Genomic DNA, 12,647 nt, shown 5'->3' with positions numbered 1-12,647 from the left:
CACTCATGGATGTTTGAGGCTGAAAACCGGAAGTCCTGGGACTAAACACAACTCATTTATTAATAGATGTAACTGTCATTTTATTGAAGATTATAAATATGTTATACAGGGACGTCCCTCACACAAATATGTCACCTGCAATTTCATTATAACAGAGCAGACGAAGATATATATAGTTTAAAATTGCCTTCCTGTACTTTCATTGCACTGTGAATTTGGTCCAAGCCATATAAAGCACATCTTTCCTGCCTTTACAATGCATTGCCCAGACCCTGAAGGTGACGCCCGGCCAACCTCCCCTTTCCCTTAGCAGCAGAACTGAGCCTTGTGGAGGACCTGGCCTCCTGAAAAGAAAAAGGAACTTTAAAAATATTTTCAAGCCCCAGTTTTCTTAAATTTAGGATTTGTTTCATATCCTTGGAGATACAAAATACCCAGTGGCATTTTTAAAAATTTTCTTGGCCCTGCCACAAGCATGTGGGATCTTAGTTCCTCCACCAGGATGGAACCCGTGCCCCTGCGTTGCAAGCTCGGACTCTTAACCCCTGGCCCACCATGGAAGCCCCCAGTGGCATTTTTAGGCCAGAATCTCGTATCTGTCGTGAACTCTACTAGATGTCAGCCCTGTGGTTGTGGGGCTTCACTGACCATCCACACAACCACTCCTCTCAGCTCATGTTGTCTGAATAACCCAGACCCTCAAGGGGAGAGTCAGAGACTCTCTGGAGGTGTTAACATCCATCTTCTTACCAGCCTCCCGCAGGTCACTTTTAAAGTCCCATTTACCAACTAGACAGTAATCCTGTTTGTGACCCTTTTCTCAGAACACAGTAGGTGACATAAAACAAGACAGACTGGCAAAAACTTCCCAGAAAAAGAAAGAAAGATAATGCAGCTTATAGAGGCTACTCTTTTTTTTTTTTTGTATCTTCTTTCTTTTTTTTTATTGGAAGATAATTGCTTTATAATATTGTGCCAGTTGAGGCCACTGTTTACGTGAGCAGTTTCCAAAACAGAATATCATGGTCACAGTTCAGTTTCTGCTTTTCCATTATTTTATTTTGCTGTGTAAAATATTTCATAATTTATCAAGTCTTGGAAAACCACACAGCCTTCCTTTTACATGTAGTATTACATATCTAGTATTGTTTTATTTCATATCATCTTAATATAGAATAATTTTAAATTCTTCAAAAAATGCATGCACTCTACAGGCGTTTACTAAGGGTTTTGCTTCAGAAATACCCTCTTTCATTCTACCAAATGTCCTAATCTTTGGATGGAAAATGATTGTCTCATGAATAATTAGTAACCAAATTTCTGTGGGAAAAAATATTTTCAATGGTTGATTATTATAATTTTTTAATTTTATTTCAAAATTGTTGATCCAAAAATATAACAAATGACAAAAAATTAGTGGCTGCTTAGAACAAAAAATCATCTCATCATGTCCAACAGAAAACATGTTTTGTTCAATGTTGTCATTATCATTTTGGTGCAATTTAAATAAAACAGATGAAAGAAGCAGGCCTGAATGGAACAGCTTTGTAGGAAAGATATATAAACAGTCTACAAGACAGTGCACTGTGAGCAATGAGGGCTCCTAAATGTACCGGCAGCCCCTCCTTTTATTTTCCTGTCACATACCTGGCTCAGTGGTAAAGAACCTGCCTGCCAAGGCAGGAGACGTGGGTTTGATCCCTGGGTTGGGAAGATCTCCTGGAGAAGGGAACAGCTATCCACTCCAATACTTTTGCCTGGAGAATCCCATGGACAGAGGAGCCGGGCGGGCTACAGTCCACATGGTTGAAAAGAGTTGGACACGACTGAGCAACTAAACAACAACAAAGAGATTTTTTAATAAAGAATGATGTTTTAAAAAGTTACAGAATAGCTGCTTCACTTTTCTGTACAGCAGAAAATAATACAGAATGTAAAACAGCTATACTCCAACAAAACAATTTTTTTTAAGAAAATTAAAGAGTAAATTTGAAACTTTCACTTACTCAAACTGAATTTGCCATCATGGGGTAGAATAATTATTTTGAGCCTGTATTATTTTGAGTCATTCTGTAAAGATCTGATGAAAGTGTGTATAGAGACAGAAAGAACTAGATTTATTATCCACGGCATTTTGACTGATTTGGAGCAAATCTTATTCAAACTGTATAGGTACAATTTTACAGAAAATAAAGTAATCACTGCTAAAAGAAAAAAATGACACAAAAATACAAAATAGTGATGCTTTTGAAAAATTAATTAAATGATAATGATCTACAGTAGCTATTTGTATTTTGATTTAAGAAAAAATACGAAACATTTACATTATTCGTGTGCTTCCCTGGTAACTCAGCTGGTAAAGAATTCGCCTGCAAAGCAGGAGACCCCAGCTCGATTCCTAGGTCGGGAAGATCTGCCTGAGAAGGGATGGGCTACCTACTCCAGAACTCTTGGGCTTCCCTTATGACTCAGCTGGTAAAGAATCCGCTTGCAAAGTGGGAGACCTGGGTTCGATCAGGTCTTGGGTTGGGAAGATCTCCTGGAGAAGCAAACAGCTACGCTTTTCCGTATTCTGGCCTGGAGAATTCCACAGACCGTGTAGTACATGGGGTCTCAAAGAGTTGAACATGGACTGAGAGACTTTCACTGCTTTTGTTTTAGGAGATATTGTTACTTTCTGCACAGAGACTGCAGATTATAATGTAATGTGTAGGCAGGCAAAGACTTAAAGAGTATGTAGTGAATACAAAATTTTAATTTTTCTAAGAAATAGTACAGGTTTCACCCACTGGTGTAATTTTCACTTTCACAGCTTGTCTGGATGTCCTCTCAATGCACAAGCCATCAAGAAGGGCAAGGTCTCTGAAGAACTAATGACCATCAAGGTCAAAGCATCTGGAGGTAGGAGGACAGGGCGGGGCCATGACCCCCAAGGGTTGGCCCCCCAAGGGGCCCACATCCAAACCCTGCTCCATGCTGGAAGTGATATTTGAAGAGGCAAGAAAGACACTTTCCTGAAATTTGAACTAAGCTGTAACTTTCTCTAAAAAACAATGTCTTGGTGTTTTTCCTATTTTTTAATAAGGATCTCCAACAGAGAAAATCAGGCAATGATGCTGGAAGAATTAGGGTACACTGCTTGAACTTTTGTCCTTCAATCTTAAAATGACAGTTTTTGTACAAGCCTGCATGTGTGTGTGTTCCTGGTGTGAGCCCTCTATGAAATTTCAAGGTCTGGGCACCCATGTTTGAATCCTTCTTTACCTTTTGTCCTACACCCAGAATATTTTTATGATGAATCCAGATGGTTTAATTCAGCATCTTTGTCTCTATTTCCTTGCATGTTCTCCCAGGGTCGACCCCCGACACAGAGGCTAAGCCATCCTCCCTACTGGAATCTTCTCGTGTCCCTCTGATTTCTGAGTACTTTTCTTGAGTTCTCATCAGCATTTTCTCAGGCATGTGTTCTTCTCTTACAAGATCATCCTAACGCATCTGGGGAACAGAGGCGAAATCATTACTTGCTTTATCGATTTTAGTCAATGACATCTTTGGCACTCAGTTCTACATGAGTCTGAAAGCATTGCTCCATCTTTTAAATCCATGCGCGACTCTTAGAAACAGTGGCTTGTTTCCGGTTGTGCTTCCATGCACAATATGACTCGTGCAGCTCGCATGTCCTCCTGTTGTAGGTGTGTAAACATTTGCCCCTAGGAGTAAAGTTGCTGGGCCGTGGAGCCTGCGAGGCCCAGCTTCAGTAGGTGGTGCACTGCTGTTCAAGAGCCCTGACCCAGGAAGATACCAGAGCCTGCACCTCTGCACACAAGCTGCCGATTCCCACCCAGCCTGCTTCCAGGCATTGATCTTACTAAATCTAAACGCTGGTGATCACATTTATCCTGCTGAATTGTCATCTTCTGGTTTAGAGTCATCATTCTGGACTGTTGAGATGACCTTAAATCCTGCTTCTATCAGCCACTATTCCTAACTTTTAAAATCTTTAAAATGCACTCATACTTGTATAAAAGAATGACGGGAAGATAACCCCGTTCATTGAGAACTTGTTGTCTGTTCAGCACTTTATGTTTTTTTGTGTTAATTCTCACAGCGTTTTATTGAAGCACGAGGAGGTGAAGTGACTCAACTTCAACAACAAGAGTCAGGCAGTGTTCAGACTCCAAAGCTACACTGCCCCCAGACCACATTTGCTTCTGATTAAAGTCCACAAAGAAGTCAAGCTGTGGGTCCCTGGGCTTGAACCCATCTGCCAGGACTGCCCCCCAGCCCGCCTCTAATAGTGGCTCAGAAGGTCCCTACATTTGGTCACTAATCAGCACAGTCCGGGTGCTCCTGGCCTGGTAACACTGTGCACAACGGACTCACAGGCCTTGGATCTCAGGTCAGCCCTGCCCCTTCCCTTGGCCCCAGCCAGGTGATGTGGTCATGTCGGTGGTCAGTGAGCCTCCTTTAGCCCCTGTGAGGCTCTGGCCTTCATGGGGGAAGGGATGATGACACCTGCCCGACAGGGTCCAGCCAAGTTCCAATGAGACCTTACTTGTGAACCCATCTGCCAGCAGACCTGGAACACAGCAGAGCTACATTGAATCCTGGGGCAGTTCTTACCAAGGGAGTCCATCCTGCAACTCTTTGGACCCACTTTCTTAGAATCTTGGACATGGATTTGGGTAAAAATTCAACATTTCAAGTTAAAGTCTCACTTTAACTTGTCGTTGTTCATTCGCCAAGTCGTGTCCAACTCTTCGCAACCCCATGGACTACAGCACACCAGGCTTCCCTGTCCCCCACCATCTCCCAGAGTTTGCCCAAGTTCGTGTCCATTGCATTGGTGATGCCATCCAACCATCTCATCCTCTGTCACCCTCTCCTTTTGCCTTCAGTCTTTCCCAGCATCAGGGTCTTTTCCAACGAGTAGGCTCTTCACATCAGGTGGCCAAAGTATTGAAGCTTCAGCTTCAACATCAGTCCTTTCAATGAGTATTCAGGGTTGACTTCCTTTAAAATTGACTGGTTGGATCTCCTTGCAGTCCAAGGGACTCTCAAGAGTCTTTTCTAGCACCATAGTTCAAAAGCATCAATTCTTTGGCGCTCTGCCTTCTTTATGGTCCAGCTCTCACTTACCAAACCACAAATTAAACATAAATGGACTCAGATTTGTCAGTCTTCTTTTTTCACTTGGAATTGAAAAAAATCTGACTTTTTACAGGTATAGAGAGTGATGAAGAAATTAGGCATTTGGATGAAGAAATAAAGGAACTCAACGAGTCCAACCTTAAAATTGAAGCCGATATGATGAAACTCCAGACACAGGTAAAAAGAAAGAATGAGGGAAGGGGGTAAGGATGGGACAAGACCCACCTGGTGCCCTGTCCTTCTGGAATCTGCTTCTACGTTCCCAAGTTTTCTCCCTTTCAGATTACATCCATGGAGAGCAACTTAAAGACCATCGAGGAGGAGAACAAGCTGATAGAACAGAACAATGAGAGCCTGCTGAAGGAGCTGGCGGGGCTCAGCCAGGCCCTCATCTCCAGCCTTGCTGACATCCAGCTCCCACAGATGGTCAGTCTGAGGCCACAGCTCCCTCCCCGTGCCCCCAGGCTCCCTCCCAGGGCTGGAGCAGAAGGGTGGCTTGGGCAGGGGGAACCTGCTGGTTGCTCAGTCCTTCACTCATGTGCAGTTTCCACATGTCCAGGGGCTGTTCTGTTTGAGCCATCAGGTCAGGGAGAGGAGGTGCCCCAGCACACAGAGAGCAGGAGATGAACAAACCTGACTATGGATCCAATCATCACCTGGAAGGACAGAGAAAGGGGGGAAGGAGCCTGCTTCTGACTCTTGGAACGGGGATGTGGACAAAGGAGTCTGAGGATGAAAGAGGACAATTCTCACCAGACAGCTGCCCCCCCACCCCCACATCCCTTTGGTCCCAGCTCAGGGCAGTCTGGGGAAGCTTCTGGCACAAGCAGGGCCTCCCCTCCCCTGCCCGGCCTGCACCCCCTTCTGCAGACAAGGTCTCTGTGCTGAGCTCATGCACACATGAGCTGAGGCTGAGACCCCTCCCTCCTCAGGAGAAGGGGTGCAGAAGGGGTTCAGAAGGGGTGCAGCTGGGAGGGACCTGACCCAGTAGCCAGACCTCCACCCTGTGTGGCTCTAAGCTTTTCCCAAAGTATGGACAGTCGGTCGGCCTTCCCAGATGGCGCTAGTGGTAAAGAACACGCCTGCCAATGCAGGAGACATAAGAGATGTGGGTTCAACCCCTGGGTTGGGAAGATCCCCTGGAGCAGGGAATGGCAGTCCATTCCACTATTCTTGCCTGGAGAATCCCATGGACAAAGGAGCCTGGTGGGCTACAGTCCATGGGATCTCAAACAGTGGGACACAACTGAAGGGACTTGGCACACATGCACAGATAAGTGGCCACACTCCCCCCACTAGCTGAGTGAAGAGTAAGCAGACCAGCCCACCACACACTCACTCCTGACTCCCCCTGAACTCCAACTGCCACACGGGTCCCCTCACCCCTCCCTAGGCTCCAGGGTCAGAATACCACACCCCCTTTCCCTGCTCCCCCTTTCCTGGCAGCCCAGGTCACGTGACTGGAGCCCTGTATTCTGTCCTCCTTCAGGGGCCCATCAGCGAGCAGAATTTCGAGGCATATGTCAACACGCTCACAGACATGTACAGCAACCTGGAGCGGGACTACTCGCCGGAATGCAAAGCTCTCCTGGAGAGCATCAAGCAGGCGGTCAAGGGCATCCACGTGTAGACCGTAGTGCCCCAGCCCTGGGGAGCCCTGCCAGCCTCACAGACGCACCTGGAGGGGCTCCAGGCCACCCGGGCAGGCAGTGGCCACACTGCATTTACAATTGCAACATTGCACTAATTTCCCCCCCACCCGCCCCCCCCAGCTGACGTGAAAAGGAAAGAAAAACTATGATAGACTCTTTGGATGAAAAAGCAATGCAGTCAAATATTAGATCTTATTTATTTTCATATGTTTTCCTTTTATTCCTTCATTGCACTCTTTTGGGTTTTTTTTTTGTACAGTATATGTAAAATAAATGTGACATTTTTATATTTTATTTATTTCTAATCAAAGAGTTTTTTATCTTTTAACTGCATTTTGAAGTCTGCCATATTTTTACAAGTGTGTTTATTAATTTATTTTCCAATAGAATTTAAATATTAGAAATGCTATTCTCAAATTACATATCTGGCTGGGTTTAAAGAAGACAAAAAAAATATGAAGGAAAACCCTTGTCTAAGGACTGCACGGTGGTCCAGTTTAATTTTTATTGCACACTCTACCCCCCACCCCCAACCCCTTTCACGAGCTTTGTGTTTATGAACGGGCTTGGGTGAAATGCGTGGAGGGACATAGATAAAAGGCACTCACTCACAGGATGTGTGCCCTACAGAAGCACAGTTGACTGAAAACCAGCCTGTTTCAAATTTGTTAGCAATAATTAAATAGAGCAATCAGCAAAGTATTCGACTTGGCTGTCCGGTTTCAGTTCATATGAATTATTTATTTGAAATTATTTCAAGAAACAAGCTTTTCAGCGATGCAGGTTTGTCTATTTGTTTTCAGGTTATACCAGATAGTTGGCAGCTCTTACCCCAAGATGAGAAATAAGACTTGATGTAACTGGCCAGGCTTTCCTGCCACTTGTTGGTACAATACACGAGGGACACTGTTGTAGATTTGTACTTAGCAAATGTAAACGCACCCAAATGGAAAACTGTGTAGATACCATATCCCCTGAAATAGCATTTATCTTACTGGGTTGACTGGAAAGGAATGGAAAATACAGTCACACAAGCACCAACGGCACCCGGATCTGAGTCATTGCTTTAAACACTGGCAACATTGTCTCAGCCCCCTGAGGCAAACAGACAGCTTTCAATTTGACAAAAGTCTTTCTGCAGACAGAGGAGTGCTGCAAAGTACACACACTCACACCCACAGGCACACAGACACGCTCACCAACACGAGATTGAGCCCGTGATCTCACGTTTCTGGATGGATCAGAGGTTAGTAGTTGCTATAGGAAAGGCAATGTCTATTTCAGGGATTGTAAAGTAGTTAAGCATTGTTTCAAAAGTTTTTTTATATTTATTTTTTTTAAGAGAAAGGTATAGACAACCAGCTAAACTGCCTTTTTGCTGTGCACACACCCCGGGTGTGCGACGTGCCTCCGTGTAAATGGGCTTGATTTCAGTGCTGTAACAAAGTGTTTATTTTTCTTAGCAACATGGATGTGTATGTGGACCGGATGCCATGGCGCTCGCAGGCTTGCTGTTTCCCACTGTTGTCACTGTTGCTGCACCAGCTGAAGCGCCATGCGCGGTGATTCCCCCCACCTTGACACTAGTCATTGTTCTGTATTAAGTGGGGCTTATCTTTGGTTTGGCGTTCACTGAAATCCTTGACTCTTAGTCTAGTGAAAATGAGATGTCTGTTCTTAGGTAGGAGCGGTGGGTATTTAAAAATCAACTCTAAGAAAAAAGAGCTAACGCGTGTGCTGTCTATTACAAACAGGACACCAAACGAAATTTTCTATTTATGTATTTACAAACATTTTGCTATACAGTCCTCGATAGATGCATACAAATGAGTTCACTTATTACAAAGACAAAGGTTTAATTTGCTAAATATTTTAACGAGTTTGTTATATATTTTATTTAATTTAAAAGAAATCTCTTACCAACCTATGTATTTATTACCATAACTTACTGCAGTTCAGGTTCGTTGATTTGTGTTCGCGTAGTTTGAACGGGATGGTTCTGTGAAGGATGTTTGTTTTTATTTGCTGCCTTTGTACTTGGTCTGTTTTGTAATGTGCACTGAATTTTTGTTTCTTTCCATAATGTTAACGGTCGATACTGTAAATTGGGTCTTTTGTAAACAAACAAACAAAAAGGCAATGATGTATGCATTTTTTTAATTTGAAGTAGTTTGTATACCGTTTCTTCAAACAATTAATATTTCTTACATCAAAGCAACAGATTGTGTTCAGTGCTGTACATTTGGTGTGTGGTAGGAAATAAAAATGGAAAAGAGTTTCACTGTGGTCTTTCTCGAGCTGCTATATAGAGATGCTTGTGGCCAGCCCATGATAAACACTGTCCCCCATGCCCCAGGAGCTCAGTGAGAGGGAAAGGGGAGGGCACCCCTGAACCTCTGAGTCACTCTGATTCTTTGGGGTCCATCAGCCAGTCTGCTTGGATTGTTTTCTCACCCCAAGTGGAGAGGACTTTTTGCCAGCTGCTACGCCATCCCAGCCTGAGTTCCAGTAAAGGCACACACAGAAGGGCGGCTGCCTCCGATGTCAGGAAACCTTTGCTGGAAATTCACCTGCATCTGGTGAGCAGTAAGAGAGGCCCCACCCTCCTCATGCTTTGAGGAGTATCTCTCTGTATTCCTACAAGCCAGCTGAACTCAGATTAAAGGAAAATTGTTAATTCTTCACAGGACCTCTTTGTCTTACCTGTTTTTCCTATCTTATTTCAAACAGCTTAATTTAATTTTACAGTTTCTTGCTCACTTTTACACATCTCTAGGTTGGTTGCCATTCATACTCAATATAGTTTTGTTTTTTTTTTTTTAAACCATGTCATCCTTGTTTTAAAGCAAACTTGACTGAAGGGGAGTCTGGGTCCACAGAGAAAAGACCGATACCTGAATAGACCTTTGCATTATAGGGGTTGGCACACAACAGTTGAATATATATTTAGCTTGGTTTTTTAATATATATATTAAAAAATGTTCTTATTTATTTGGCTGCATCAGGTCTTAGAGCAAGTGGAGGACTTCACTGTATCACTCGGGTTCTGTCGTTGCGGCCTCTGAACTCGCTAGTTGCGGCTCCCAGACTCCAGGCGTGCTGGCTCAGTAGTTGTGGTGTTCAGGCTTAGTTGCTCCGAGGCATGAGGGATCTTTCTGGTCCAGACATTGAACATGTGTCCCCTGCTTTGAGAAGCTGATTTTTTTCCCACTGGACCATCAGGGAAGTCCCTGTAGCTTGCTTGGAATCACCAGCTGATGTATTTACGATGCACCTACGATGCACATGTGATCCGTCCTGTAAAGGGATCACAAGCCGCAAATCTGCTCCGTGGCTCTTAGCGCACTCTTTGCAGAGCACGGGTGTCTTGCCCTCTGTGGAGCGTTACATCCGCAAGCTCCATACACATCCCAGGCAGTAGATGTGGGAGAAGAGGAGAAACTAGACAGGATGGAGAGTCAGAGATGCTCAGATGACAGGTGTTTTATCAGAAGACGTGTGTGCCAGGCCCACTCCCAGGGAGTTCAGCCTAGCGGGGGACAAGGAAGTGAGTGACAGGAACACAGCCTCCTATGGACACAGTGAGCAGGGTGCCATCCTGACTCCGATTCCCTGGAAAGAAGTGTTGGTTACAGACAAGCTGGCAAGTTGGAAGAAAAACACTGCAGGCAGTGTGGAGAAGCATCTACAGAAGATGACAATGAGATGGCCATCCACCAAGCAGGTGTTTGAAATACCCAAAAATTAGTGAGAAGTGAGGCCATAAGAAGCAACAAACCCAGATAAGTGGGAGAGGGGGTCATTTTATAAACATCTGTGCTAAAGAATTATAATTTCCACACACAGACTCCAGAATACCAAGGAAAGATCTAAAACCAAAGAAGGATCAAATCTCCATTAAAGACAATTTGTTCCATCCATTCAAACAGTTACACCAGGCTCCTCTGTCCATGGGATTCTCCAGGCGAGAATACTGGAGTGGGTTGCCATTTCCTTCTCCAGGGGATCTTCCCAGCCCATGAATTGAACCCCGGGTCTCCTGCATTGCAGGCAGATTCTTTACTGTCAGAGCCACCAGGGAAGCGCTACAGTTTCTTACCTGAAGGCAACACAGTTGTGTTCAGTGCTGTACCTCTGATATTTGGTAGGAAATAAAAACTGACGATGAGTTTTGCTGTGGTTGTTTTCAGGTGAAAACCTTGTCACCAGCCCGTGAAAAGTCCTGGAGCCTTTAGGCAGAGAAGTAAAATTCTTCCACTGTAACTACATTCTGAGCAAAAAGAAGAGGGTAAATGAGTCTTTGATCTGGCTCCCTAGAAAATGTTTTAAAACTGACATAATGATACATAAATATTTTACTAATCTTCTTAAAACTCGTGTTTTCTATGTCTCTTTCCACACATCACATCCATTTTATTGTGGTCTGGGAGCAATACCCTGCTATTTCCTGTCATAATTCAGCAGCTGATTATCATACAAGCAGATTTAATTGGTTAATCACTGTTGACACTGTCAGACCCCATCACTGATGCCCATATAGTCTTGTCCTGAAATCCTCAAGCACATTTATGGAGCAAACATCCCAAGGCCCAAAAACACTGATGAGGAAACTGTTGCTCAGGAAAGTGGGTAAGTTGTCCAAGACCAGAAAACCATGATTGGACCACCTTCCACTGGTTTTAATATCTCGGCCATGGGGCGCTATCTACTCACCTGTTAGCTGTTGTCTCAACTGGAAGAAAGAAAACAAGAATTAGTCAAGATTATGACATCTGTTGGTATTCACTCATTTCTTTCAGGTCTAAAACTAAGAATGGGATTTTAGGGCCAGCTCTAATAAATACTACTATGTGCTTTTCCAAAGTTGAATGTTTTAAAAATAAGATTTGTTGGGTCCTGACACATGTGTGCTAAGTTGCTTCAGTCATATCTGACTCTTTCCAATCTTATGGACTGCAGCAAGCCAGGCTCCTCTATCCATATGATTCTCCAGGCAAGAACACTGCAGTGGGTGCCATTTCCTTCTCCATGGGATCGTCCCAACCCAGGATCAAACTGGCATCTCTTAATATCTCCTGCATTGGGAGGGGGATGGATTCTTTACCACTAGCACCACATGGGAAGCCCGGATATGGGCTGCTGCTGCTGCTGCTGCTGCGTTGCTTCAGTCGTGTCCGACCCTGTGCGACCCCATAGACGGCAGCCCACCAGGCTCCCCCATCCCTGGGATTCTCCAGGCAAGAACACTGGAGTGGGTGGACTATCCCTAAATCCTGATGGGACAACAGCGCCTCCTGGTGTCCTGAGGTCCTGAGTTCATCCTCGCAGCTTCCTAGACGCAACAAGTGGAAAGGTTTCCGTCAGCATTACAGGACTTGGAGAGTCAATAATTTGCCTCACGTGCCAGAGACAAGTCCACAGTCAGGGTTCAACCCAGTTCTGACCCCCCAGGGAATCCCCTGTCCCTCCTGTAGGCCAACCCCCGACTTCCCAGCCGACGTCCCAGCAGCCTGAGGGGAGAAGGGGTCAGTGTCACCACCAATCTGGATAAAGTTGTTCAAAGAAGTATCATTTTTGCATCTCAGCCACACCCCTGTGATGTGTTTTTCTTGTACAGACCCATCATGCAAATCTGACACCCTAATCATTAACTTGACAAATTGGGATTGAAAATCTTCATATGGATTATAAGTAAGTAAGTAAAGTCGCTCAGTTGTGTCCGACTCTTTGCGACCCCATGGACCATAGCCTACCAGGTTCCTCTGTCCACAGGATTTTCCAGGCAAGAATACTGGAATGAGTTGCCATTTCCTTCTCCATATGGATTCCTTCCCTCAAATAAGG

At 44.5% G+C, this 12,647-nt stretch overlaps 1 protein-coding gene across 1 annotated transcript in view; it reads left to right on the top strand.

Moving 5' to 3' along the window:
* ST18 (ST18 C2H2C-type zinc finger transcription factor) overlaps positions 1-9,084 on the top strand; it is a 52,081-nt gene extending 42,997 nt beyond the window's left edge. The window contains exons 14-17 of the mRNA XM_069600018.1: positions 2,813-2,901; positions 5,225-5,328; positions 5,434-5,577; positions 6,641-9,084. Coding sequence (XP_069456119.1) covers positions 2,813-2,901; positions 5,225-5,328; positions 5,434-5,577; positions 6,641-6,781 — 478 coding nt within the window. The 3' untranslated portion in view covers positions 6,782-9,084. The remainder of the gene's footprint in view (positions 1-2,812; positions 2,902-5,224; positions 5,329-5,433; positions 5,578-6,640) is intronic.
* Positions 9,085-12,647: the final 3,563 nt, after the last annotated feature.

Source organism: Ovis canadensis, chromosome 9, assembly GCF_042477335.2.
Source record: "Ovis canadensis isolate MfBH-ARS-UI-01 breed Bighorn chromosome 9, ARS-UI_OviCan_v2, whole genome shotgun sequence".
In the NCBI taxonomy this organism is placed as follows: domain Eukaryota; kingdom Metazoa; phylum Chordata; class Mammalia; order Artiodactyla; family Bovidae; genus Ovis; species Ovis canadensis.
The sequence above is the reverse complement of the archived record's forward strand: the minus strand, read 5'-3'. Positions and strand labels throughout refer to the sequence as shown.